The following is a 27,735-nucleotide window of genomic DNA, read 5'->3' on the forward strand; positions in this document are numbered from 1 at the left end:
CGCTTTCCCGTGTTCTTGTGATTACACATAACTTCCTTTTGAACCTGGACTAATTTGCAACACCCTTTGGCCTACTGGAATTCCTTTTTGTAAATACTTGAGGTAAGGTACGGTTTATTTATTAATCACAAGTAAGGTTTACATTAACACTACAATGGAGTTCCTGTGAAATTCCCCTAGTCGCCACAACCCGGCGCCTATTCGGGTCAATGCACCTAACCCGCATATCTTTCAGAATGTGGGAGGAAACTGGAGCACCTGGAGGAAGCCCATGCAGACATGGGGAGAACGTGCAAACTCCATACACACAGTGACCTAAGCTGGGAATCGAAACCAGGCCCTTGGCGCTGTGAGGCAGCAGTGCTAGCCACTGTGTAGAACTGTGTTGAAACAGGATTTTATTTAGACAACAAATGCAGAATTGCTATTCTCAACGCGAAGATACTCCTTGCTCAAATTGATTTTTCTTTTCAAATCATAGTTGTGCTATTTGTTTTACACTAACTGGATATTTTTTAATAAAACCTATTTGGTTGTTTAAAACAGTGACGGCCACTTAGCAAATTAAAATCTAAAGATTTGTAATTTAGCTGATAAGAGCGCAGGCAAAAGGTCCTAAGTTAATTTTTCAATCTGGGTTTGTTAGCTGATGTGACAGCAGAGGTGCTACAGTCAGCTGTTGCATCTTGGTGAACACCACTGTGGTGATTGGCCCTTTAGGGGCAACACAGCAGAAGAAGGGTCACCTGGCTTGGGTGACCAGTTGGGATTCACCCAGGGAGTGAAGTTCTCTCGGAGGCAGAGAGACATGTAGGGAGCGAGGTGCAGCTGTGTGGCTGCTGTTCAATTCTTATTAATAATAATTCCTTTTGTGTTTCCAATGAAATCTGTGAAAGTGCATCATTACAACCGCTTTCCCTGCTGCATGGCAATCTTCGGTCAGTGGTGTTGGATAAAGCCAGTGTGCCACCTGTGATTGAATAGCCAACAAATACTTACTATTTGAGCCTACACACAAAGTTGTCACGTAGCTGAGGTGCTTCGAAGAGAAGTCCGTGAGTGAGGAGAAGAGGAGCAGAATTGAGAGAAAAACGTGTAAAATGCAAGAAATGATTTTAAATTTTGTGCTTGCAAATTCCTAGGTCTTTCAAGTGTGGCAGAAATAGAGGCTGGAATACAACACATTTTAGCAGATATGATGTCTAAAGACAGAGAAACGTTGAACTGTATCCGGAAATTGTAAGTATTAATTTAAAACTGTTTTTTATACTAAGTAAGGCTATATACACATCATAAGGAAGCCCGAGTCATTAACAAACAACACCAAGTCATCCGTGAGTGGAATGTGGTGAGGTGCATTGCTGTAGTTTGCTGACTTTTAAATAATGCTAAGATACAGCTGCATCAGCTATTCTGTTCAATGTCATAAATGTGGAAGTCAGACTTAACAGTATTTATACCTTTTGCTTTTGCTTAGGTTGCAATTTTATACTGGTCATGACAGTCCAGTAACATCACCTGTAAGCACTCATCTACATGACTATACACTTCAGAAGTAATTTGTTTGAATAACAAGATACTTTATCCTGATATGGCACTGCATAATGGTACTATATTTCTGCTACAAAGTCTTGACTCTGGTACAGAATAGCTAGCCTCATCCAGTTACTGGTCTGCATAGTTTTCACAATTAGATCTCTAAGGTCAAAGTAACACCAGGCTGGAACACTAGATGATAGGCATTTGGAAACTGGGTAATCTGATATTCAGATCGTGCAGATCTGCAGTATACAACCTACTGCTTGTGATTAATCAGGTAGTCTGGCTCACTAATTGAACCTGGAAGGGTCTGTTAGTCTCTGGGAAACAGTGTTTCTTAACACTGAGGAAGCCATTACTCTAATGTGTGCTGTGGTTCTACATTTATAAGGAGAGGAAAGCTTAGCGATGATCTTCTCTGATTGGCATGCAGGATCAGCTGGTTTTACAATAGGCGAGGAAGGCACAAGAGTGGTTGCTTATTTTTTGTCTTATTTCTCATGTATATTTTACTTGTTTCAACTCAGACTCTGGACATATTTTTAATTGGCTTTAATTTTATTTCTGGCTATAAATTGAAGTTTGCAGTTCCCTTCAGGCCTACTATTTCACCTTATTTCAATATTTGCATTGACTCTAGTCCTTTATCTAAATGAGCTGTAGTTTAACATTTACCACAACATTTCTCATTGCAGTCATTTGATGCAGAAAATTGAAATTGTAAAAGCCTGTTTTAACTCTTCCATCCAACCGTTAAAAAATGGGTCATCCCGTCATTATGCCATTTACTGACTCTTGGATGACCCTTAATTTTCTCACTGCCACTATTCCCGTAAACCTATTCCAAAGGTGTATGTGAAGAAAACCTTTTGAGTATTATTCTTAAATTCCTTCTTCACCAGTTTAAATCCATGCCCCTTGTCCTATGTTAATGGACTAAGCTCTGGGTTTCACTTTTTAATCCTGTTTTAATGTTGAATATAAGGTCCGGCTCTCAATCATTTTCCCTGCAAGGCTGAAAGGTCTGTTTTCTAATCTGCTCTGTCTTTTGACCATAGAATCCTACCATGCAGAAAGAGGCTATTCGGCCTATCGAGTCTGCACCGATGACCATCCCACCCAGGCCCTATTCCCACAACCCAATGCATTTACCCAGGCTAGTTCCCATGACACTAAGGGCCAATTTAGCATGGCCAATCTACCTAACCCGCATATATTTGGACTGTGGGAGAAAACTGGAGCACCTGAAGGAAACCCACGCAGACATGGGGAGAACATGCAAACTCCACATAGACAATGACCCAAGTGGGAATTGAACCCGGGTCCCAGGTGCTGTGAGGCAGCAGTGCTAATTATGGTGTCACTGTGCTGCTCTGCCATGATGATGTGGATGAGTCTTATGAACTGCCCCAGAACCTATGCTTTGGTGACCAAGTTTGAACATTGTCATCGAAGTGGCTAATTTGGCCTAATATTTGATCACATTTCCTATTTTATGGTATTTTTACACTGTGGAACCAGCTGAACAGGTATTACAATCCATGTTAATGTTGCTTTTAAAGTTGGATATTTAACTAGGTAAAATCATATACTGAAAAATGTATAGTTTACAGCTAAACTGTAGTTATCTTTATGTTCCAGTTTTATAAAATATTGTATATTTGGAGCCACGGTTGTTAGCTGAGGAAATTGTGCAAGTTATTACTGCGGTTTCTTAATCAAAAACAAAGTCTTGCAGATGATGGAAATACTCAGCAGGTCTGGCAGCATCAAAGATAATGGACTTGGACTGTTAACTCTCTCTCCAGATGTTGCCAGATTTTTCTGCTTTCATTTGCCAGATTTTGTTGACACCACAGAGGACACACTAGCCACCTATGTAGCTGCATGTGTATGATTTGATTTGATTTCTTGTCACATGTATTGGGATACAGTGAAAAGTATTGTTTCTTGCACACTACACAGACAAAACTTACCATTTATAGAGTACATAGGGGAGAAGGAAAGGAGAGGGTACAGAATATAATGTTACCGTCATAGCTAGGCTATAGAGAAAGATCAGCTTAATATGTGATAGGTCCATTCAGAAGGCTGATAGCAGTGGGAAGAAGCTGTGCATGAGTCGGTTGGTACACGCTCTCAGATTTTTGTATCTTTTTTCCGATGGAAGAATGTTGAAGAGAGTATGCCTGTGTGCGTCTTTCCCAGGCAGCGGGAAGTATACTGGGAGACTGCTTTCAGTGATGGACTGGCCTACATTCACAAGCCTTTGCAGTTAATTGTGGTTTTGGTCAGAGGAACCATACTATATGATACATCTGGAAGGGATGCTTTCTATGGTGCATCTTTAAAAATTGGTGAGAGGTTTACCGGACCTGCTGAATTTCCTTAGTCTCTTGAAAGAGTGGAGGCATTGGTAAGCTTTCTTAACTATAACATCAGCGTGGAGGGACCAAGACAGATGTTGGTGATCCTAGAAACTTGAAGCTGTCGACCATTTCCACTTCATCTCCGTTGATGTAGACAGGGGCATGTCCTCCACTATGCTTCCTGAAGTCGATGACTGTATCCCCCATTTTACTGACATTGAGGGAAATGTAAAAGCCAGCAAAGTGCTGGCCTGCTGCTGTCTATGAGGATGTGTCTAGGGCGGTGGATAGAGGAGAGCCGGTGGATGTGGTCTTTCTTGATTTTCAGAAGGCGTTTGACAAGGTACCTCACAAGAGGTAATTGCAGAAGATAAGGGGGCATGGAGTTGGGGGTAGGGTGTTAGCGTGGATAGAGGACTGGTTGTCAAATAGGAGGCAGAGAGTGGGGGTCAATGGGTGCTATTCGGATTGGCGGTTGGTGACTAGTGGAGTGCCCCAGGGGTCGGTGCTGGGGCCTCAGCTATTTACCATTTATATAGATGATCTGGAGGAGGGAACCGAGTGTATGGTGTCGAAATTTGCTGATGACACCAAGATTGGTGGAACGGCAAATTGCGCGGAGGGTGTGAAGAGTCTGCAGAAGGATCTAGATAGGTTGGGCGAATGGGCCAGGAAATGGCAAATGGAATTTAATGTTGGCAAGTGCGAGGTGGTTCACTTTGGTAGGAATAATGGTAGGAAGGACTATTACTTACGTGGTGAAAAACTGCAGCATGCGACGGTGCAGAGGGACCTCGGGGTCCTTGTGCATGAGTCGCAAAAACCCAGCCTGCAGGTGCAGCAGGTGGTCAGGAAGGCGAATGGGATGCTGGCCTTCATAGCGAGGGGGATTGAATATAAAAGTAGGGAGGTCTTGCTGCAGCTGTGTAGGGCATTGGTGAGGCCGCAGCTGGAGTACTGTGTGCATTTTGGTCGCCGTACTTACGCAAGGATATTTTGGCCTTGGAGGGAGTGCAGAGGAGGTTTACTAGGCTGATATCGGAGTTGAGGGGGTTGAGCTATGAGGAGAGGCTGAATGAACTAGACTTGTACTCGTTAGAGTTTAGAAGAATGAGGGGAGATCTCATTGAGATGTATAAGATGATGAATGGGATGGATAGGATAGAGGTGGAGAGACTCTTCCTGCTCAGAAAGGACAGTAGGACTAGGGGGCACAGCCTCAAGATAAAGGGGGGGCGGTTTAGAACGGAGTTGCGGAGGAACTTCTTCACTCAAAGGGTGGTGAATCTCTGGAATTCTCTGCCCGTTGAAGTGGTGGAGGCTGCCTCGCTAAATATTTTTAAGACGCAGGTTGATGGGTTTTTGATAAGCGAGGGGATTAAGGGTTATGGGGAGAGGGCGGGAAAGTGGAACTGAGCCACGACAGATCAGCCATGATCTTATTGAATGGTGGGGCAGGCTCGAAGGGCTGGATGGCCTACTCCTCCTATTTCTTATGTTCTTATGTCACCAAACTCTGCCACATGAAAGGTGGGGTGGGGTGAGGTGAGGGAGAGCAGTTCCTGGCTTCGCCCCAATCTGAAAGTGCAATGTAAGTGGCAAACTCCAAGAGTAACAGCAAGTGCTGGGAATTCTCAGAGAGTGTCTTTAAATGAAGGAAAAACAGACACCACAGCTCGAGTGAGATGATGAGGGCTTGGGAAGGGGGCAAGTGAGAGGTGGCAGGGAGAATGGGGAGAAAGGATGGCTTCCTGACTTGCAAGCAGAGAGAATTATGACAGTGTCACATGCAGTCACAACCAATGCTGGGAACAGTTAATGCGTGTACGACAGTGCGCTGGGGGCAAATATGTATGTGCCAGCAGATGCAGTCTGAGCGAAGTGTGCATGCACAGCTGTGTCCAAATAGGGTCATGTTGGTAGTGTTTTATCTTTTACCTTTTATATTGCATTCAGTAAAAGCTAATTCAATATGTTAAAGTTGGAAAAGGAATAGGGAACAGAAGAACATCTGATTGCCACTGCCGCTGAAGCAAAACCAGAAATAAGGTTGAGTTTGAGGATGCAAGCTGGTGCAAGTACGAAGAGAAACAAATACTTTTTCCATATTGAAACCCCATTTTAAACCTCTTTCCCATGTGCATCATTTTTGCAATTGATGCAGAGTAATTGAGCTGGACTACCTTTGTGCATTCGTAATTTTGTGCATTCTTATCAGTGCTCAGTATGTTTAGTCGGAATCTGTGCTCTCTGTTTGGTGCATAAGATATATAAGCAAGCAGGGAGAGAATAAGTTCTTAACTGCATCTTTTTTTTGAGTACAAGGGCAAGCAGTGATTCTAATCTCAGATTTCTGTTAATATTGTTCTTAGAAAACGAGTGTGCTCCTAACAATTTTAGTTCAGATTTTTAAAATCTCTTTATGTTTCCCAACTAATTTTTGTTGTGTTCCCTCCCAAAAATACTCTTTACAGAACCATTAGCAACAGAAATTACATGAACTAGTACAACACTTAGCATATTTCCAACAGAAAGCCCAAGGGTGTGCTGGCTCTTTTCAAGGAGAAGAAGTCTAGTCTAATAAAAGGAGTTAAGGGAGATGGTCTAAGAGCACTATTAACATATACTTGACTTGACACCTACCGTTCTCATCGGATGTCGGTAGCAAGTTATACCTAACTAGTACTTTTTCAAATGGACAAGTTGCTTTAACCTCTTCCACACCCCCCCATCCCCCCTCGCCTCACTTCGCCGCCACTGCCATCACCCAAGTTCTTTTCCTTGTGGTCTCTCACATTGTAAACTGTTATAGCAAGCTGGCAACCTGATCACATTTTAGGACACCTCTAGTCCAGCTCTTGATGATCACCTTCTGGTTAACAATGCTGCTTGAATTTTTCTCCTCAAGGGAGATATGTTAGGCATTATCTTTTTACCACTGTTGCGATCACCGTAGAGAGCGATAACTTTAGAAAGATATTCAAATTTCCAGAGGCTGATCAGAAGTCTCATGAGACAAAATTTAAGTCTTTTACTGTAACAAAAAAAAGCAACATTGCTCAATGAGTTTGGAGGATCAAATGATAAATTAAAGAAAAGATGCTCCATTTAACTCTTAAAAATGACAAAAAAAACCCTTCTGCGCGGTTATACTTTATACTATCTTTTAAGTTGACACTTCATTCTTCAGGAACTATTCCAAAACTATTCTCCGCACCCCCAGTGGCTCCTTTTTGCTTTTCCAGCAGATAACATTCAACCCCCGAACTGACTTACACAGTTAGGGGTGGATTGGAGGTTCTTCCCTCTACTGAAGCTGGGGGAATCTTTCAGTATCGGTTAAATTCTCTCAGTCTTGAACTCTTCCACTTGAGTGCGAACACCCACTAGTGTTTGGCATGGTGACCACTAGAGCCATCATATTCTGGGCTTTAGGTACAGGACTTGTTGGCTTTATCTTTTTCTGATCTCTTTCTCTCCATTCCATTCTCCTCCTCCCTTTTGTCTCCCCCCGCAATGTTCTATTGCTCGCTCTCTCCTTTTCCTTCTCTGGCTCTCTTTTGTTCTTGCTCGCCCTCTCTCCCTTTTGTGCCTGCTCTCCATCCCTCTAGCCCGCTTAGCCCTGTGCTCCTGTGCACCCTTGCCACGTCCCAAGTTTTGGCTGTGATGTTAAACCGTGGCCCATTTCCCTGGCATTGCAGTATTAATGTAAGCCTTACTTGTGACTAATAAATAAACTTTACTTTAAGTGAAGGTAAAAGATTCCATGTCACTATTTGAAGAAATGTCCCAGCCAACATTTCTCAGATAATGCCACCAAAAAGGACAGTTGATCTTTTATGTCGTTGTTTTTTGTGAAAACTTGCTGTTCAATTTAGCTACTCTGTGTTTTCCTATTTACCAATGGTTACATTTCAAAAGTATCTCCTTGAGCAGAAAAAGCTTTGAAATGTCCTGAAAAAGTTAATTTGTTCTTCTGTAATGATGACACGATGACACAGTAGTTAGCAGTGTTGCCTCACAGTGACAGAGACCCAGGTTCGATTCCTGGCTTGGGTTGCCTGTCTGTGCAGATTCTGCATGTGTCTGCTTAGGTTTCCTCCGGGTGCTCTGGTTTCCTCTCACGCTCCAAAAGACATGCTAGTTAGGTTCATTGGCATGCTGAATTCCCCCTCAGCGTACCTGAACAGGCGCTGGAGTGTGGCGACCAGGGGATTTTCACAGTAACTTCATTACAGTGTTAATTAAGCCTACTTGTGACTAATACATAAACTTAAACTTTCTGTAACTGAAGTTTCACCATTCATAGGCATTTGTCCAGCTTTTGTTTGAAAGACTAAACTGAGCCTGTACTTGCAGCATATTTGGTAATCTGTTTTACTGGTTCTGTGAAAACAAAATAACTCTGCTCATCTAAATTAATTCTTTGCTTTCATGTTTTACACACTTACACCCAAGTTCTCCATTTGCTATTTGGCACAAATATTCTATCTACCCTTTCGTTCATTACATTAGTTATTTTATTACATTGGACATTTCTATTGAATCCTGTTGAAATCTGCAAGTTGTTGATGATTAATGATGCTCCCTTAAAAAAAGGGGCATGGGTATTAGACCTGTTTGTCAAAATAAGAGTTGGTATTCATCCCCTGGTGTGTGTGTTTATAGGTGCGAACAAAGTCCTGTTTTTATTCAGTCAACTTTGGCAAAAGCAACTTCAAAAGAAAAGGATGGAAACAAAAAGGACACTGAGAAATTCCGTCTGTACCATAACTTTAGCAGCAGTATTGCAAACATTCAGCATCATCAGGTAAGAAATATTTTTACATTTTTACAACACAGTTTCAAGTTTTACGATGCAATTTCATTATTTGGGCAAGTTAGAGACATTGCTGTGGCATCATAGAAAATAGGAGCAGGAGTAGGCCATTCGCTCCTACAAACCTGCTGTGCTATTCATTGTGATCATGGCAGATCGTCCAACTGCGAAACTGTAAGTAAGTGTTTCTTAAATTCCTGAATTCCTTTCTCCTGGAATTCCCATAAAGCTGTTCCTGCTCTGTTTAAAATGCACAGCAGAATCGAATTTGGGCATGTAAATGCCACGCTTTCTAGTGAGTGCCTGCGCAGGGAGCAACTCCACAGAAATTCTCAAATCTTTTTTAGCTCCACCATGCTAGTGGAAAGGGTGTTGGAGGCTGCAATGATGTCTGAGCTTTTGGAATGTGGGCATTGAGATCGCAGAGATATGGACGGCCAGCGCCACAAAGTAGCCAGGGCAACTGTGATAGGTAAGTTGGAATGATGCAGGATAACTTTTGAGTAGCAGTTTATGGAGGATGGTGAATGGGAGGTCAGCCAAGACAGCATGAGAGCCGAAAAAGACAAGGACGAGGGTTTCAGCAGCAAATTGATTTCTTGATATTCAAAGTATATCTGTTGACATTAGCCAGCTCTGCACTAAAATTGATAATTGCCATTTGGAGTTTAATGAAAACAAATGTGTACATGTGCACATAACTCTGCTTTAGGTAGCGAGAGCAGTCTGAATGGTACAGGATAACTGGGCATTTGTACAGCTCTAAAATTGGTTTTAGAATCATACTAATGTGTGATATAATGATTTCTCCTTGAGTTCTCTGAAGGCAGGTCTTTGACAGTTAATCACCAGACCACCCATAGTGTCAAGATTTTATACTGAGTAGCATGAGGAGGCAGGCTCTGAGTACACCTACACCAGAATGGGGATCGAACCCCCGTGCTGCTGGTGTCATTCTGACCCACACACTAACTAACTAGCCAGCTGAGCTAATCCACCGCCCCACATTTGATGATAACTATGACAATTTAAGCCTTTCTGATTGCATTTAAACAAGCCTTTTTTTTTCTATAAACACTTTTTAAATTCCTCACAACTTCAGAATTTGATACTGTATATTAAATCAGCCATTGCCAAAAAAAGGGGTTCAATTTTGACCTTATTTGGCAGCTGGTCGATCAAGGTCCGAATTTCAGCATAGCATCGTCATTGGCACAAAGCACTGAGTTGTGGGGTTAACAGTGTTATTGCCTGTCATAGCACCAAATACCTTTTGAAGATTCTGAGAGAACAAAGAATGAATTTTGTCAGTTTTGTTTTCCGTACTCTTACAAGAGAAGCATTTACTTTGGCAGTATGCTGTACTTTCTGTTCCATTTGCTTAAGTGTGATGCACATAACTGTTTTTGTTACTTTTTTCTCCTATAAAATGTCAAGCCATTTCTGTCACTGGTATGGTGATGCTGATATCCGTAAATCAGTGTAGTGCCTTGCAGCCATATAAAACCATTGCGTTTAACATATGTGACATGTCTGAGTTTGCCTATAATTGAATTAAAGCTGTCTTAATGACACACTGTGTGCAGTTGTGACAGTACTTTCAGCATCTAACAAGTAAGAGAATATCAATATAGAGAAAGTGTTCTGAGATTTTAACTTTTATATATTCAAGACTGGCATTGTGTCATTTGCTTAAGTACTTTGTTTTATTATCCAATTCCACTTGTATTTGATTTTTTAAAACAGGGACTCATTTTATTACACACGCTTACTCAATGTTATCACCTTTTGAATCTTTGCTTTTCTGTGTAATAGCTAGTAGCAATTATGGTTGCTGTAAGCTGAGACACGCTGTCAGTTTTGTCTCTTTCAAGGTGAGATGCTCCACTTCCATAAGGTGACCAACGTAGCAACCAACTGCAGATTAAGCAGAACTCATCGCAAGTCTGTGGCAGGTGGATTCACAGCATTCGCGGCCAAATCTACAGGGAAAGGTTACTGAGGAATCATTTTAAATACTGTATTCTCAGTTCTTAAATGGTCCTTTTTTTAAAAAAAATTATTCATACTTACATACAAAAAAAATCTGGAAGGCCAGATTACATAATAGATCTCACCTAATTGGCTACATGGCAGATTTCTAAAGTTGAAGTTTATTTATTAGTCACAAGTAAGGCTTATATTAAAGTTCAATCAAATTACTATGAAATTCCCCCAATCGCCAACTGTAGATATGGAAACTTATTGTTTGGCATGGTTTTGATGGAACATTGGCCTGCTCCTGTTTTCAATCCCTTGAACGTGTTCTGCCATTCAATGAGAGCACAGCTAATTGCTGCCCCAACTGCATCCACCTGCCTGGTCTCCATTTTCCTCACTGCCCTTAACTAGCAAATTAATGACTTAAAATTATTAATTATGCTTGCATCTACTGTTTTTTATGGGAGAGACTTGCACACTTCCACCATCCTTTCCATGAGGAACTGTTTCCTAACATCACTCCTGAATGCCCTGGCTTTGACTAAATGTATTATAAAAGCAAAATATTGTGGATGTTGAAAATATTAAATACAAATAGAAAATGTTGAATAAACTCAACAGGTCTGACAGCATCTCTGGAGAGGGGATGAATGCCTCTGACGGAACCCAAACTGAGCACCAGTGAACAGGTTATGCTGCGTAAATGCAGCCTGATAACACTACCGATGACACCTTCCTTCACTTTGATAATTGCCGAGAAGAGGCTGATGGGAATGGTAATTGACCAGCTTGGATTTTTTTTCTCCATTTTGTGGACAGCACATACCTGGTCAATTTTGTTCATTTTAGGATAATGTTAGTGTTAGTAATCCATATTGGCTCCCAAGTGCTCAGTCACTCTGTCCTGAATTATAGATACCTATAATTTACCCACAGCATGGGAAGGACATGTATTTGATAAATATGGAGTCTGGACATTCTCCCAAAATAACTGGATATGAATCAATTAGAGTTTTCCAAGCCTGAGAACATCAGATGTTTGAAATAAAAACAGAAAATTTGCGAAAACCCAGCAGCACGTTTGGAGAGAGAAACCAATTTAATGTTTAAGAGTCATGTAGATTCACAGCATTAAGTCTGTTTGTTTCTCCACAAAATTTTCTGTTTTTATTTTGGATTTCTAGCATCTGCAATATTTGACTTTTATTAACAACAGGTATTTGTTAAGCGATCTGGAGCAAAGTGCGGAAGTGATTTTTGAGTTACAGGTCAACCATAATCAAATTGAATGGTAAAACTGGCCCACAATGCTGTTCTAATGAAGAGTCATCATTGACCTGAAACTTTGAACACTTTCTCTGCACAAGCGCTGCCTAACTTTCTCTAACATTTTCTGTTTTTATTCATGTTACTGAATGACTCCTACTTCTAACTTCCCATGTTCCTACAACATATGAAGTTGCACTGTTAGTTTCTGACTTGTACAAGTGGCATTCCATGTTTAATTTTTAAATTGTAAGCTTGCAATATTGAATTAAATCAATTTGTGTCACTTTGCTTTTAAGAGACTTTTGAACTGTAATGTTTAAGATTAGGAACAAAAATTTTAAGAACAGTATTTAAAATATTTGCTCTGTTATGGCATGATTGTAGGTTTGACCCCCAGGGTGATAACGTATGAATCCATACTGGATCAGATGAAGAAATACAATAAATTGTAATGGGTCACTGCAGGAAACAATTAACTATCATAGTTTTGGCTTCAATGCCAAGTCATGTGAGGTGGAACCTACCACGCTGTGGAAAGTGTAATCTGTTATGCCGTAGAAGAAAGAATACTCGAATCTTGATATGAATTACATTACTGCCAATGTCATTTAATATCCATAAGTTGAATGCCTAATGTGTTTTAAAAACTGAAATTTTATTTAAATCTGCAATGGTGCATCAATACATTTTTAATTCATTTGCTTAAATATTGAAGTCATTAAGGTCAGGAGACACTATTAATTTCACATCATTTGGAATAAGATTTTCCACTTCCATGGAAGTTCAATTTTGCAGCAAGTGAAAATTAAACAGAACTCATCACACAAGTAGCAGATAGATTTGCATGATCTGAGGCATAATATTGAAAACATACCACTGTCAAATACATTTGCTTGTCGTCAAAGCTAGATCTTTGAAATTTCTTGTATAATAAAAAGTCACACTTTAGATTTCACTAATTGTTTCTCTATTTCCTCTGATGTATGTGCTATCATACAGCTGGTTAGATTTGTCATATTAAGTATTCTGCCTTTTTAGAACATTATAAAACAAGCATTAGACTTAGCTTAACACTTATTATTTTGTACAGTCAGGTATAGAATCCCTGTTTGAGCTTTGTGGCAGTAAAAGCAAACGCTCAGTTTTAAGTCAGTTTTTATTCAGATGTGTATTTTAAATACACATGCACGAGTTGCGTTTATTTAAACGATACATTTCCTTTTTTAAAAAACACTTTTTAAACTTGGGATAAAATCAAGAGGTCATACATAGCTTAAAAAATACCAAGTACTCACCAAAATTAAAAGTAGCATTTGATTGTAATCAAAGCAGACTTAACCAGTTTCTGATGTGTTACCTCACCTCCCGTACAGTCCCTCAGGGATGCTGCCACCACCCTCCTATATGAATGCAGTTAATATCAACATTTTCAAAAATTATCAGCCACTGCTGTGAAGTTGCTGATGACGCCTTTAAGACCTACATTGTAATTCTCTGTTGCTACATATGCCATGTAAACTTCATTCCTGTTTTTAGATTCCAGCCTTGACAGTTTACACCAGTCAGATTATCTTTTGATAGAACCACACTATTGGTTGCTGGAAAAGCATGGAAGCATGGTTTTTAAATTGTAAAATGATTTTATAGACCAGTTCATTTTATCTTTATTAACCAAAGTAAAGCAAGGTAAACTTTACAGGACAACATGTGTATCTGGAGCTTGTTCAACTGTCGGCTGTTCATTGCATGAACGCCTTGTCATCTCATTCGAGCTCATTAGTGTTATAAAATCAGTCTTTCTGGTACTTAACCAACGGAGGTACCAATTATACAAGTAAAGCAGTATCATATTTCTTTTTAAGTAACTTAGCCTTGCACTAATTTTCAAGTGTACCAAGAACACCTTTATTAGCACCAATCCTATTTGATTTCAGGAAACATGGTGGACATATCCCTGTCTACATCAGCACTGCTGAAGTGGAGTTGGTTGAGAGCTTCAAGTCTGTAGGTGTTCAGATCACCAACAATCTATTCTGGACCCTGCATGCTGATGCTGTAGTTAAGAAAGTTCACCAATGCCTCTGTTTTCTCAGAAGGCTGAGGAAATTTGACATGCCCACTATGACTCTTACCAATTTTTACAGATGCACCACAGAAAATACTTATACAGTTCATGCTCTGACCAAGATCGCAAGAAATTACAAAGGTGAATGTAGCCTAGTCCTTCACGCAAACCAGCCTCCCATCCATTGACTCCACCTACACTTCCTGCTGGCTCAGGAAAGCAGCCAGCATAATCAAGAACACGCGACATCCCAGATATACTCTCTTCCACTTTCTTCCGTCACGAAAAAGGTACAGAAGTCTGAAAACACGTACCAACAGATTCAAGAATAGCTTCTTCCCTGTTGTTATCAGACTTTTGAATGGCCCTACCATATATTAAGCTGATCTTTCTCTTCACCCTATCTGTAACTGCAACACTTCTGCACCCAATTTTTTTCCTTTTTCCCTATGTACTTTATGAACAGTATGTTTTGCCCATATAGCCTGCAAGAAGCAATACTCCTCACTATATTCCAGTACATATGACAATGGAGTTTAATTAATTTGTCTCCCCTTTGGGTCCCTTTGGCTTTTAAAAAGGCTGGTTAATTGAGCTGGATGCTAGAAGTTTGTTGTGATACAACAACACAACACTTTTAAATTCCCAAGTGTCTACCTTTTGGTCCACCATTTGCCACAAATGTTTTGCAGCTACTGATGTGCACAATCACATCCTCAGCGTTACCTTTTTGGCTCCTGTCTCCAGGTGAACATTTACACTCTTGCAGCTTGGTATGGGCCTGATTTCCACTCCATTGAGTCCAAAGGATGCAAACTTGAACATTTATGGCAGACAACAGGTTTAGCCATTCATTGCCAAATCTGGTTGTACCACATGAAATGCTAATGGATCCTGCTCCCCGTTGTCAAAACATTATACGACTCCAGGATCATCTTGGAATGTAAAAATCAAGCTTGGCCTGTGTTCTCCAACTGTCTTTTTGAACTTCACCTTCCCTATCTCCTCCACTCTATTCTCTGACAATAAGCGCAATAAGTTTCTTAACTCTCAAATAGCCATTGTTCCAGGGGAGGACAAAGAAATCTCTTCAAAGACAATCTGAAGCTCTTCATGAGCTGTGACAGCATTGACAATGACTGGGAGTAGCCTGCTACCAGTTGTTTAAAATGGCAACAACTTGTCCATTGACCTGCATTGTGCTTTTGAGCCCAAATCCTTACTGCTATGAAGGAAAGAAGTGGAAACAGATCCTGCGCTCTGGACCCCACTGTCTTGTGCAACATCCTGTCCCACGTGCCAAAGGGCCTGCCCAGAATTGGCCTGTTCAGTCACATGAACAGAAGCTCGCGATCCCGAGTCAATGCCAACGTCAAATTGAGAGGTAGCTAATGGCTTTTTAGTTGTGTGCACGCATCAAACATAGGATGAATGTCGAGAACAGTGGATTCCCAAGACACATCAAGATGATCAGATTGCATCCTCAGTGATACACGACTTATTTACAAATCAAGGTCTCAGGATCAGATTAGAATCTTGAAATTGCTCCCTTGTAATTCTTTACTGTGGGCTGCACAGTGGCAGAGGGTTAACACTGTTGCCTCACAGTGCCAGGGAGCTGGGTTCAATTCCTGGCTTGGGTCACTGCCTGTGTGGAGTTTGCATGTTCTCTCCGTGTCTGTGTGGGTTTCCTCCCACAGTCCAAAAAGACGTGGTAGTTAGGTATATTGATCATGTTTAATTCTCCCTCACTGTACTCAGACAGGTGCCGGAGTGTGGGGATTTTCATAGTAACTTCATTGCAGTGTAATGTAAGCCTACTTGTGGCTGATAAATAAAATATATTATTTGGAATTTTCATGAAGAAAGTTAATTCAGTTACTGTCCTGATATGTCTGCAGCCGCCATCTGTCAGCACAATCCATCTCTTCAGTGTGTGTTGACGTTCGCACAAGCATTAACAATTGCAATGCCATTACTTATTTTTATCTTTTCATGGGATGTGAGCATTGCTAGCAAAACGAATATTTGTTGCTCATCCCTAATAGCCTTTGAGAAGTTGGTGGTGTGAATTGATGCAGATGTGTTGAAGCAATCTCCTGTTGATTATTATGCGCATGAAAGATGTTTATCTCTGGAAATGGTTGTCCTCATAAGGTTAGTTTGTCAGCTAAATTGCATCTGCCGTTTTACTGCAGCCTGTCAAAAATTGTTACACGGAATTTGGCTTTTAAAAAAGTACACATATTAAAAGCTGAAACACTGTCATCACATAAAAAAAATTGAGTCTTACAACAAGATTATTATACTTTAAAGTGTTTGGGTGGTATGGTGGCACAGTGGTTAGCGCTGCTGCCTCATAGTGCCAGGCACCCGGGTTCCATTCCGGCCTCTGGTCACTGTCTGTGTGGCGTTTTCATGTTTTCCCCACATCTGCATGGTTTCCTCCAGGTGCTCTGGTTTCCTCCCACACTCCAAAGATGTGCGGGTTAGGTTGTTTGGCCGTGTTAAATTGCCCCATAGTGTCAGGGGGGCTAGCAGGTTAAATACATGAGCTTTTGGGGATAGGGCCTGGTTAGGATTGTTGCTGGTGCGTGCTCGATGGGCTAAATGATCTCTTTCTGCATTGTAGGGATTCTGTGATTTATATTTCATCCTACAATTGAACCAGCATAGGGAATTGTAACTATGGGTTCTAGATCTCCTTACAGCTAGACCTAATTTCTTTGGCAGTATGTTAACGTGACTGTGTAAACAGGCTCATCGCCCTATCTGAAGCAGAGCAAACATAGAAATCGAACAGGGCTGGTCACTTAAAGCTGTGCTAATCTTAAGATGTTCGTAAAGTTGAAAAAAGTACCATTTTGCATATATGAAAGTAACTAAATAGAAAGCTCCTTGGAGCAAATAACTTTATTCTCTTGCTTTGGGAGAAGGGGAAAGTTTTTCGATGAAAGTACTGCATTATCAAATGTAATCTTTATATTTAAAGCGAAAGATTTCAGAGATTTGCATGTTGCTTAATGTTTGGTGGCAGTCAACAGTTCATTACTCGGACTCACTCATAAATAGCATTTAAAAATAAATCTTGGGAGATCAATTTTTTTTGGTACCTTTCGGTACTTTATTTCTGATCAAAAAGGTCAATTCAAATTAATTCCAATCATGGTGCCCACATGAGGAACAAACCACATCCGTGCTGATAAGACAAGATTTTGCATCCCATCTTGGGCTCCATGAAACAAGATCCAAGCTTTACTACCTCTGATATTATGGCAATACATTGCATTTTATGCAGTAAGAACAGAAATTTGTGGAATTTATTGCAAAATGTTATGCAGTATCCACTTTTAAAAATATATTTAGCTGACTTGGCACCAGCTGACTTAATCTTTCTGTATTTGCTTTGTTTCCTTATCTCTTTTTATCAAGTCCATGTTTGTGACATTAACTATCCATAAATATACCTTTCTTAATTGATTATATTCAGTATGATTTACTATAAAGCATCAAGCAAGCGCCTACATGTAAGGAGACTTGATAAGTTTGTCTTTTGGGTATTTTATGTGTCATCTGTCCATGCTATTTATATTTGCACTCAGATTCTGGCCATTAACCGAGGGGAAAAATTGAAAATCCTGACAGTGAAGGTCAGCATTCCTGACAGAGTGAAAAATGAGTTCTGTAGATGGTGCATCAATGAAAGGTCTGTACATATATACAAAGCTTAAATGTTCAAACATACTTGCTGCACTCTCCTGATGAAATTAGTTATCCCTTTAAGTTGTTCTCTTTTCTCCTTGCACCCAATACTGCTAGATAGGGGATATCTTTGAATATGAGTTTATCTGACCTGGTTCTGCGTATTTGCCAGGCACTCATAAGTGTGCAGATTGATTTGTCCTTCCATTCTCCTTTTTCATTTGCTTGTGGAAAGGTGCCTTGTACTTCAATTGGCAGGGGAGTCATTATGTAAGTGAACTGTATGGGTGAATATAACTTACCAAAATGCAGAAACCAAGCTGCTGATGCAGTATTAAGATTGAATGAGATCCAGAGATTCTGTACTTTTTTTATGTATCAAAGTTGTTAATTTTACTCTTTGAATCTGAACAGGAGTTCACCAATCCATTCTGTTAGTTCTTTGGATATATAAATTCTGCTAAGTACTGAACTTGTTTAAATTTATAATGTACTTAACCTTGAATTTGTATAGCTTTCATGACAACTAGATGTCCCCAAAGCACTTTACAGTCAATGTGAAGTACTTCTGAAGTGTAGTCACTGTTGTAATGTGCGAAATGGGATGGCCAGTTTATGCACAATGAAGTCCCACAAACAGCAGTCTTATTAGCAGATAGTCTTTTTGTAGTGTTGGTTGAGGGAAATCTGCTGGCGAAGACACAGGAGACACCCCCCTTGTTCCTCTTCAAAATAATGTCATGGGATCTTATGTTCACCTGAGAGGGCAAGCAGGCTTAGGTTTAATGTCTCATCCAAAAGACAGGAGCTCTGACAATGCAGTGCTCCTTCAGTATTGTACTGGAATGTCAGTTTTGATTTTTGTGCTTGGATTTTGGAGTGGGAATTGAACCCACAACCTTCTGGCTCAAGAGGCGAGAGTGCCACGAACTGAACAACAGCTGAGTTAAAAACTTGCAGGGACACGAACTGAACTAAAATCTTTTAAATTAGCAATTTTGCCAGCACAGCTTTTTGAAGAAATTTTAGAACTGGAAAAGGCAATTGGGGCTCCATATCAGGGGCCTTTAAGTACAGTTCTCTTTCTCTTTTCCAATACATTCTTAACGTCTTTTGCATTCATCTAATTTCATTTTAAATGTCATAGTTTACTGAGCTTTGGTTGTGGTAATGCACCAGTATTCAAAATCATGAAAAAAAGCACTAATAATGCATACCACTTCTGTTGTATCTCCTTTAAATATATGTGTCATAATGAATGCTCCTGTAATTTATTGAAGTTGTCCATTAAAACTACATGCAATTACCTATTGATGTCATTATTAGTGAATCTACAGGTGCAAGACCAAGTCCAATAAGATTGCATCTCTTCCTGCATGATTGCTCTACTATTAATTTCACGTTGAGATTGGGGCGCCCTTTAAAAATGGCACCCAATCTCTGTGAAGCTGAGCTTGCTGGTGTGTTTAGGCCCCACTCCTCAGAACTGGTGCAAAGTTCGCCTCTCCCAAAAAACAATTAACTTGGATGGGGGAGGTGGTGAGGGGGGCGGCGGTGGTGGAAATTGCGATCTGATTTGTGTTACATGTGCCAGGTGTGAATCATCCAGTTTTCTCACCCAAACTGACACTGTCAGTTTTTGGGAAAATGTCACCCCATGTGTCCAAAGTTACCATTTTATTCCCACGTTCTGCCACACTTAACTATGGGCCATAATCTCCAGACTCCTCAATGTCAGATGGGGGTGTAACCCAAAGATATGCTGCGGGATCCCTTTCTGAACTTCCCAGTGACAGTTGTCCACAAATGCTAACTTCCCCTGGACAATTGCGCTATTAACTTTGGATGGTTCAGCCAGGGTTATGTTAATAATTACTTAGAAAAAGTAAGAAGGAATAAAACCTCTTCTAACTCCTGAGTAACTATTTTAAACACCTATACCAAGCCCCGCATGGAACTTTTTCCAATTCGACTTCTGAATTTCCCCCCATGCCCAAATCCTATCCACTTACCTTCTCCCTGACCTCTCATTTTCAATCGGACCATTAAACTTACCTGCTTTAGGGCAGCTAATGCAGTTAAAACAAAAGTAGCATGTCCTCCTTCAGTGCAAAGTCTCACAACACCAGGTTAAAGTCAATAGGTTTTTCTGGAATCATGAGTTTTCGGAGCACTGCCCCTTCAGGTGAGTGGAGCTCGTAATTCCAAGTTTAGCCTGTTGGATTTTAACGTGGTATTGTGAGACTTTTTACTGCGCTCACCCCAGTCCAATGCTGGCATCTCCGCATCATGACTCCTTCAGTTCAACTCTCTTGGCTTCTGACGCTATGCTGTCTGGATCTCACCTGGCTTCAGCCATCAAGGTTGGGCAAGATAGACATGGAAGAAATTTGGCACAGGTACCTGGGAATGGAATGGCATATGATTGTCACTCTAAGGAAGTTATGGCCCTACATGTTGCATCATTTCCATGACTTCAATATTTTTTCTGTAATTGGATGCAAAAGCTCAGTGTACACGAATTGTCCCTTTCACATCTTTGCCTTCAGTATTAAGATATGTGGTGGCAACTGCTGGCACTCCAGGGGACAGTCTCATGAACTGCAGATATCCAATGTCATTGAGGTTTATAAGTGGCAATTTTATTTCATACATTGTCATCCTCAGAGGAAAAAAAACACTATTTGAAAAGAAGGTCTCTGTAGAACGCTTGTACTAAACTACATGTTTGAACACTCATGTAGGTGGAGACCACGCCATTTTGCAAGGCCAGAATTCATGAAACTCTTGAAGGAGTCTACTGAAGATTCATATAAACGTCTCATTTATCCACTTTTGTGCAGGGAATTCAGGTGACAACTCTTTTCAAAATCTTTTAAAATTATTTTCCTTTCCTAAGAGCATTAAATCTTGCTAAACAAAGTGCAGTTGGCAGTCATAACCCTTTGGTTTATTGCTCACGTACTTTTCAAATGTAAACCCAGCTGCTTAAGCATCAGGAGACCAACAGTAAGGAAATGAATCACAGCTATGCTGATTCTAAACTCCATTTACTTCCACACGTGCATTTTCCACCGGAAGTCTCCAAAGAATGAACAGAAGCCGTAATACTGGCCATATTATCGTTTCTTTTGCGTACTAACTGCAATGTCATGTTTTGGAATTTTTGGCTGTAAGTTAGTAATTTTGAGTAATGTATACAAAGATATGAGCGGCATGGTGGTACAGTGGTTAACACTGCTGCCTCACAGCACCAAGGACCCGGGTTCAATTCCGGCCTCAGGTCACACTCTGTGTGGAGTTTGCACATTCTCCCAGTGTCTGTGTGGGTTTTCTCTGGGTGCTCTGGTTTCCTCCCACACTCCAAAGATATGCAGTTAAGGTGGATTGGCCATGCCGAATTGCCCCTTAGTGTCACAGGGATTAGCAAGGATAAATACTTGGGATTATGAGGATAGGGCCTTGGTGGGATTGTGGTCGGTGCAGGCTGGATGGGCCAAATGGCCGCCTCCTGTATTGTAGCAATTCTAAGATTCTATATTGGTGTTAAATTAAGGTTTGCTCAACAGAGGTTAAAACCACAACAGGCAGTGTTTGAAAATATACATTAGTGTTCAGCATGTAAAGAAGACTTTTGAAAAGCATACAGGAGCCTAGAGACAACAAAAGCATGGAAGTAATGCTGAACCTTTATAAAACACTGATTATACCCAACCTTCCCATTAATATCTTTTTTATGCATGGCCAGTCCATGTAAGTGTGCTATACTTTCACATTATTTTATGTGCTCTCATTCTTGTATTTTAAGAGTTGGTTTGTGTGTGACCTGTTGCAATAACTTGTGGTTGCTGCAGCCAAGCTTAGTGGAATAATTAGCTAGGGCCCAGCTAAAACAATGGAGCAGAAATCCTATTGAACAAAAGAAAGAAGAGATCAGTCCAAGATTATTGGCTTCCTTTAGGAAGAGTGTTCGTGATTAAGACCGAAGGGAAAAGCCTTTTGATCTGGTTGTCATACAAGTTTATGCCCTGACACAAGATCAGTGAAGAGGAAAGAGCTATTTTCTGGTGACGTCCTGAAGTGTTGCGATCAAATCAACTAAAATGTGGCAATTGTACTGGGCGACTTCAATGCTAAAATTGGTTGAGGAACATCAGGAATGTACATCAGCCTTGGATCGAGAAATGAAAGAGGAGAGAGACTGATACAGTTTTGTCAAGAAAATGATTTCTTGGTGGGAACACATTTAATCAGCCAAAAAGAAGTAACAGTCCAGGCAATGTGTGTTTTGAAGTCAAAGAGATTATGTGGAGGCATAAAGTTTTTGAAGCAGTGTAAAGAACATTCATATGTACCCTGGTTGGATAGAATTTCAGACCATTGTCTCCCAATGGCAAAATTAAGACAGAGCTGAAATTACTGGAAAAGCGAGAGATGCGTGACCAATCAGACTTTGATCATTGCGAAAATAGAACAAACAGAGATCATGGAACGGAAAATGAAAAACAACTGCGGTAGCATAAAAGGGTATTGCTGAAAAAAGAAACATGTTATCAAAACTTTTCACTGTGCACTCTCCAGGACAGCCACCTGAGGTAAACCAACAATAAAAGAATCAACAGTTTATACTCCCATCAGAAGAGAGCGCAAATTGGTTGGCAAGAGCAGTCTGATTGGCAAAGGTGTTGCCATGGAGAATGCAACAGAGAACTGTTAATTATCAAGCTTTTGTTTGAAATTGAAACCAGGCAAGTCAACTGTGGTCAAGGTTTCGTCTTGGGGATGTAACCAGGTAAAGGTGATACACCAAAATTTTGTTCAGTTGGAATAGGCATTACGTGCACATGCTCATTCTGCAAAGGGCAAGATCCCATGTGTGAACATATGTGGCCTCTAGCACATCTAAGAGAGCCACAGTGCGAGTCCATCTAATAATCTTTTTAGCAAGTGTTGTCCAATCACAGAATCACATCGAATGTTGGACACTGTTGTTAGTTTTGCAACATGGGCTAGTTGGATATCGTCAGTGCTTTGCCTGCTGTGAACAACGAAAGGGACTTGCTGTTTGCTACAATCCGCCCACCATCATTAGGACGTACAGCCTACATACCTGGAATCACACTGCCATTGGATTTCATATACCATATTACTCATTTGTGTGATAGGTAGAATGCCTTTTTGGGTCGATTGCAGCATATTATTAGTTGAGGATGCCATTCTTGTTGCTGCTGCATAGTAACAGGGTGGAACGGTTGGTATAGCAAATTTTACATACACCTTGCCCTTTCAGGGTAATGTGTGATAGACTGGGCATTTTTCATGGCTGAAGTTGAGTCTATAGGTCCGTTTATGTGATGTACAGCGATCAGTGATCTTATTGGGGTAGACATTATCTCACAGGATGGCTTTCATATGCCCTATTTCAGCATCAAGCTTGCACCGTGAGCAAATGGCTCGGGCTCTATTTACGAGGTTGTTGATGAGACTAATATTGTAAACATAAGGAAGAGTAGTTATGCGAGCATGGAAGCAGAGCTAGCCAATATGATCTGGCAATTTTGGTTAAGGGATAGTTCAATAAAGGTGAAGTGGCGAACATTTAAGGGGAAATTTGAGAACTAACAATAGATCCGTTTCAATGAGAGAGAACAATTCCAGGGGAGAACCCAAGACATTTTTTGTTGAAAAAAGTATATAATTGCACAAAGATAGATGGCAGGTAAGATGGTTACACAGAATATTAAAAAAAAAGTAAAGAATGACTAAAGGATTAATAAGGAGAGAAACAATAAAGTAAAAGAAGAAGATAGCTAGACGTTTAAAGACTGATGGTAAGAGTTTCTATGGATGCTTGAAATAGAAGAGTTTGAGGAATTAATAATGAAGAAAAGGGGGATTGCAGATAAATTGAACTGGTATTTTGTGTCAGTCTTCACTGCAGAGGAAATGAGTAAAATCCCAGAAAGAGATGTAAATCCGGAATTGGCAGGGAGGGAGGAACTCAACAAAATCACAATCACCAGATTCTTCCTCTCAGCAAGCAGCCATATCAGGGAGAAAGATAAATGACTAGGTTTGGTTCCCTGTGCTTTGATACTTGGGGAGAGTCCACATATGTAACCACCTAAGGGATATGGATACAACGAGTTGCACTGTCTGACAAGTGACTTTACATGGATGTCATAGGTTGTCACATGACCAAAGATGAAAGTTAATCACGTGAGGCAAAAGCCCCAAAATTTCCTTCCTTTCGATTCTTTTAAAAACAATAACTACAAACAATTTAACAGTACGAACATCAAAAAGGCACAAGCCACGGTGATCAGAAGAAATGCCTTAGCAGAAGCAAGTTTCAAGGTTGAAATGGATGTTGTCACAATGGAACAAGTAGATATCATTTGTCCAAAATAGACAGACTTACCAGAAGATGTTTGATGTGATACCGAAGTCAGAAGGATAGAGACGTACGGAAGTAATTTTGTGACGATGTATTAATAAGACACTTGTGCTTTTAATGAGGTAAAACCGCATGTTACGTTCTATTGATTTTTCTCTATGCCTCAGGAACCAGGACAACAAATAAAGATCTGTGGAAGGAAATGAAGACCGTTGAAATTTGGATGCTAAGACATAGGCTTAAAATTCTATCTACAGACCATAAGAAACTAAGAGCAAAAAGAACTGTTTAGAAAGTGACATCCAAAAAAGTTGCCCACGTTTTGACCATTTGACCAGAGCTGAAAAGCTACAGAGATCTCTGTCAGACAGAAGCATGGAGGACAGCATAAAGAGGAGTTGTCTTGGATGCGGTTGGATGATGAATTTCATATATTGCTTGCAGACTAGCCAAAGTGGATGTATGAGGAAGTCTTAAGATAAAAGTGTGTGACGTACATTGACAGCAGATTTCCTGGTAGGGCTATCTACAAACTGAGAAAGAGAGGGAGATAAAAGATCAGATTGCAGACCTGGATTTTCGTAACTCTAAGTTCTACTATTGCAGGGCATTGATGTGCTTCTGATCAATATTCTTAGTCACTTTTTAGAAACTGAGTGGATGAACATAAATACCGAAATTATGTTGAGCTTTTAATAATAAACAAGTACGTAATATGTTAATAGAAATCTGTTATATTTGGATAACTTGGACTTTGCTTATCTTTCTTTTAAGATCCCGTTTAAGCTCAGATGCTGAGAAGGAATCCATTGCAATGTTTGGAAGAAACCTTCGACAGCTTCTTTTGATTAATCCTGTTCGTGGGCGGGTTCTGATGGGAATTGATCCTGGTTTTCGGCATGGCTGTAAAATGTCAATCATTTCAGCTACAAGTAGGTTTCCCTCTTTGCTTTGGAGTAATTTATGTGGCCATGTATGGAGATATATAAATGAAGCGTTTATACTGTTTAACATAGGTTACAATGTATTATCACATGTAACTTACAACCTTTAAGAAGTTCCTAAGGACACAATTGTCCGATGACTCCCTTGAATATTATACGCTTTGGCCATCATTTGCTTTTGCAACTTATCTTGTGCTGCATTTGGATTTTCACTGTTGGGATTCTTGTGTGGAAACCGTAAACCAAAATAACCAAATTTACTAAACAACCAGCCACCAACCCAATTTCATTTTTTGTATCTTTCACTTTAACGAATCAACACCAATGCAAATTAAATACGAATTAACAGGCAAATGATATTTTAGACAAAAAGATCAATTTCACTTTCAACAGTCGATGAAATAAAAAAATGTATTGTACAACTACAGGGAACCACGTCATTCTCTGCAGACCTGTGGCACAACGTTCAGTTTATAAGTTCTCTAACATGGCCCCTGGTACATAGGATCTCTCACTTCCCCACTCTGTTGATTCAGCCCTTGGGACACGTTCATATATTCATATACGCAAATGACACACTCTTGCAGAACCTCCATATCTAAGTTCACAACAGTGTTCATGGCACATGTTCCTCAGATTCCTTTATCTGAACCCTCTAATAAGCCCCGTTAAACCATTTGGTTTGCTCTCACAAAACTGAATTAGCAGCAATAACCTTAACCATTTCACAATCCCTGCTCTATCCCTGCCATCAGCTTTCTGTCTTGCTTAACTTGACACATGCATGCACATGTAAGCACGCATGCACATGTAAGCACATGTATACACACACACGTAAGCACGTACCCATTGTAACTGACTCTTCTTTGTTCTCCCATTTGCTGCAGCTCTTATGGCTCTGGCCATAGTCTTTCTTATATTAACTTCCTCCTTGTTGGTATTGCTTCTGGGTCAAGCGACACCAATCACTTGGAACAGTATTACTTATTCGAGAAAAATTACAGTTAGTCTCTTTGCAATTGATGCAAACTCTGAAATTTTGAAACAATCGATTTCCCAGACATTTTTTAAAAGATTACAAATTTTCTTTACCACCCTTCTTCTGGGTCTAAGATTGTCGCAACTGTCATTAACATGTCGAGTCAATACTAGCTATTTCATCACTCATTGGAATCAATCAACTCAGCACCAATAAGGGATCATCCTACAATATGTAACCCAGGATCATCTAATATGGTATAATTTGCCTACTGAGCCTTTGAAGTGCCCCAGCTATGCTTCAATAACTTAATTTTGATGTTCTTCTAAATTTCTATCTCCATCACCTTTGGCACTGTAAGCGTAACATGTTTTAAAATTGTTTTTTTTTGATAACCACTGATGGTTTGAGCATTGTTGAGGCTTCGTTTTATGCTAACATGTAATGTGAAAGTACTGGAAGTTAAGAATTCAAGCAAAATTCATGGCAAGTTATTAAAATATTGTTACAAATACATAATCTTATGATTCATATTTTAAGAGTACAAATTTTAATTTGGGGATTAAAATTTTTAAATGCAAGATGAATCAAACCATTTGTTTTGACAACCTGATAAATAAACCTAAAGTAGTTGTTAATAGAAGTTTATTTATTATTGTTAGATGTAGGCTTACATTAACACTGCAATGAAGTTACTGTGAAAATGCCCCAGTTGCCACACTCTGGCACTTGTTTAGGCACACTGAAAGAAAATTTAGCATAGCCAATACACCTAACCTGCACATTTTTGGACTGTGGGAGGAAACTGGAGCACATGCAGACATGGGGAGATGGTGCAGACTCCGCACAAACAGTGACCCAAGCTGGGAATTGAACCCGAGTGCCTGGCATTGTGAGGCTGCAGTGCTTGTCACTGTGCCACCGTGCCACCCTACAGGGTTTTGCAGGGTTTTATAGGGTCTTAGTGGGAAGCATTGGCAACTAAACAATGGACTAGCTCTCTGAGTTTCTTGGTGGAAATGGGATGTCTAGAGCTGTCTCAGTAAGGGGCTTAAATTATTCATACTGTTTCCCAGAACAAAGGGAAGGTTTGGGAATAGGTAATAATTAGTTTAAATCTCTACCTTGGATGTCTCGGGGGTGTCATGTTGATGGAAGAAAAGATTGCAGGAGGACTGTTTTTGGTTTTGGGTTTCGGCTGTGTGATTGTTCACCGAAGCAGTTGATGTCGACATGGGATCAGTTTTGTGACAGAGAGAGAATCTGCCTGGAGCTGTCGATCACTGGCAGAATAACTGAGAGCGTTTTCTGATTTGAAGTCACTAAGCAGGAATGCAATGAAGCCCATGCTTGAACTGGGGAATCTGCAGTTGTGAGGTGTTGAAGGAGAGTTTAGAGGGTTTGCTTAGCGGATACTAATGGAAGAAACCTCTGCGTTCTGAGAGGGGCACAGATCAGCTAGATAGTCAGTACCTTTTCCCAAAGATAGGGGAGTCTAAAATTAGAGGGCATAGGTTTAAAGTGAGAGGAGAGAGATATAAAAGTGTTCAGAGGGGTGATTTTTTTCACACAGAGGATGGCGAATGTCTGGAACACGATGCCAGAGGTAGTAGTAGAGGTGGATACAATTTTCTTTTTTAAAAAGCATTTAGACAGTTACATGGGTAAGATG

At 40.2% G+C, this 27,735-nt stretch overlaps 1 protein-coding gene across 3 annotated transcripts in view; it reads left to right on the forward strand.

The window, feature by feature from the left end:
- Positions 1–27,735, forward strand: part of srbd1 (S1 RNA binding domain 1) — a 240,207-nt gene that overhangs the window by 31,672 nt on the left and 180,800 nt on the right. For all 3 annotated transcript variants that reach the window (XM_080200634.1, XM_080200635.1, XM_080200636.1), the window contains 5 exons: positions 1,143–1,239; positions 8,577–8,718; positions 17,644–17,747; positions 20,488–20,595; positions 24,915–25,072. In XM_080200634.1, the coding sequence (XP_080056760.1) occupies positions 1,143–1,239; positions 8,577–8,718; positions 17,644–17,747; positions 20,488–20,595; positions 24,915–25,072 (609 nt within the window). The remainder of the gene's footprint in view (positions 1–1,142; positions 1,240–8,576; positions 8,719–17,643; positions 17,748–20,487; positions 20,596–24,914; positions 25,073–27,735) is intronic.

This window comes from Carcharhinus amblyrhynchos, chromosome 12, assembly GCF_965287045.1.
Source record: "Carcharhinus amblyrhynchos chromosome 12, sCarAmb.v2.hapA, whole genome shotgun sequence".
NCBI lineage: Eukaryota > Metazoa > Chordata > Chondrichthyes > Carcharhiniformes > Carcharhinidae > Carcharhinus > Carcharhinus amblyrhynchos.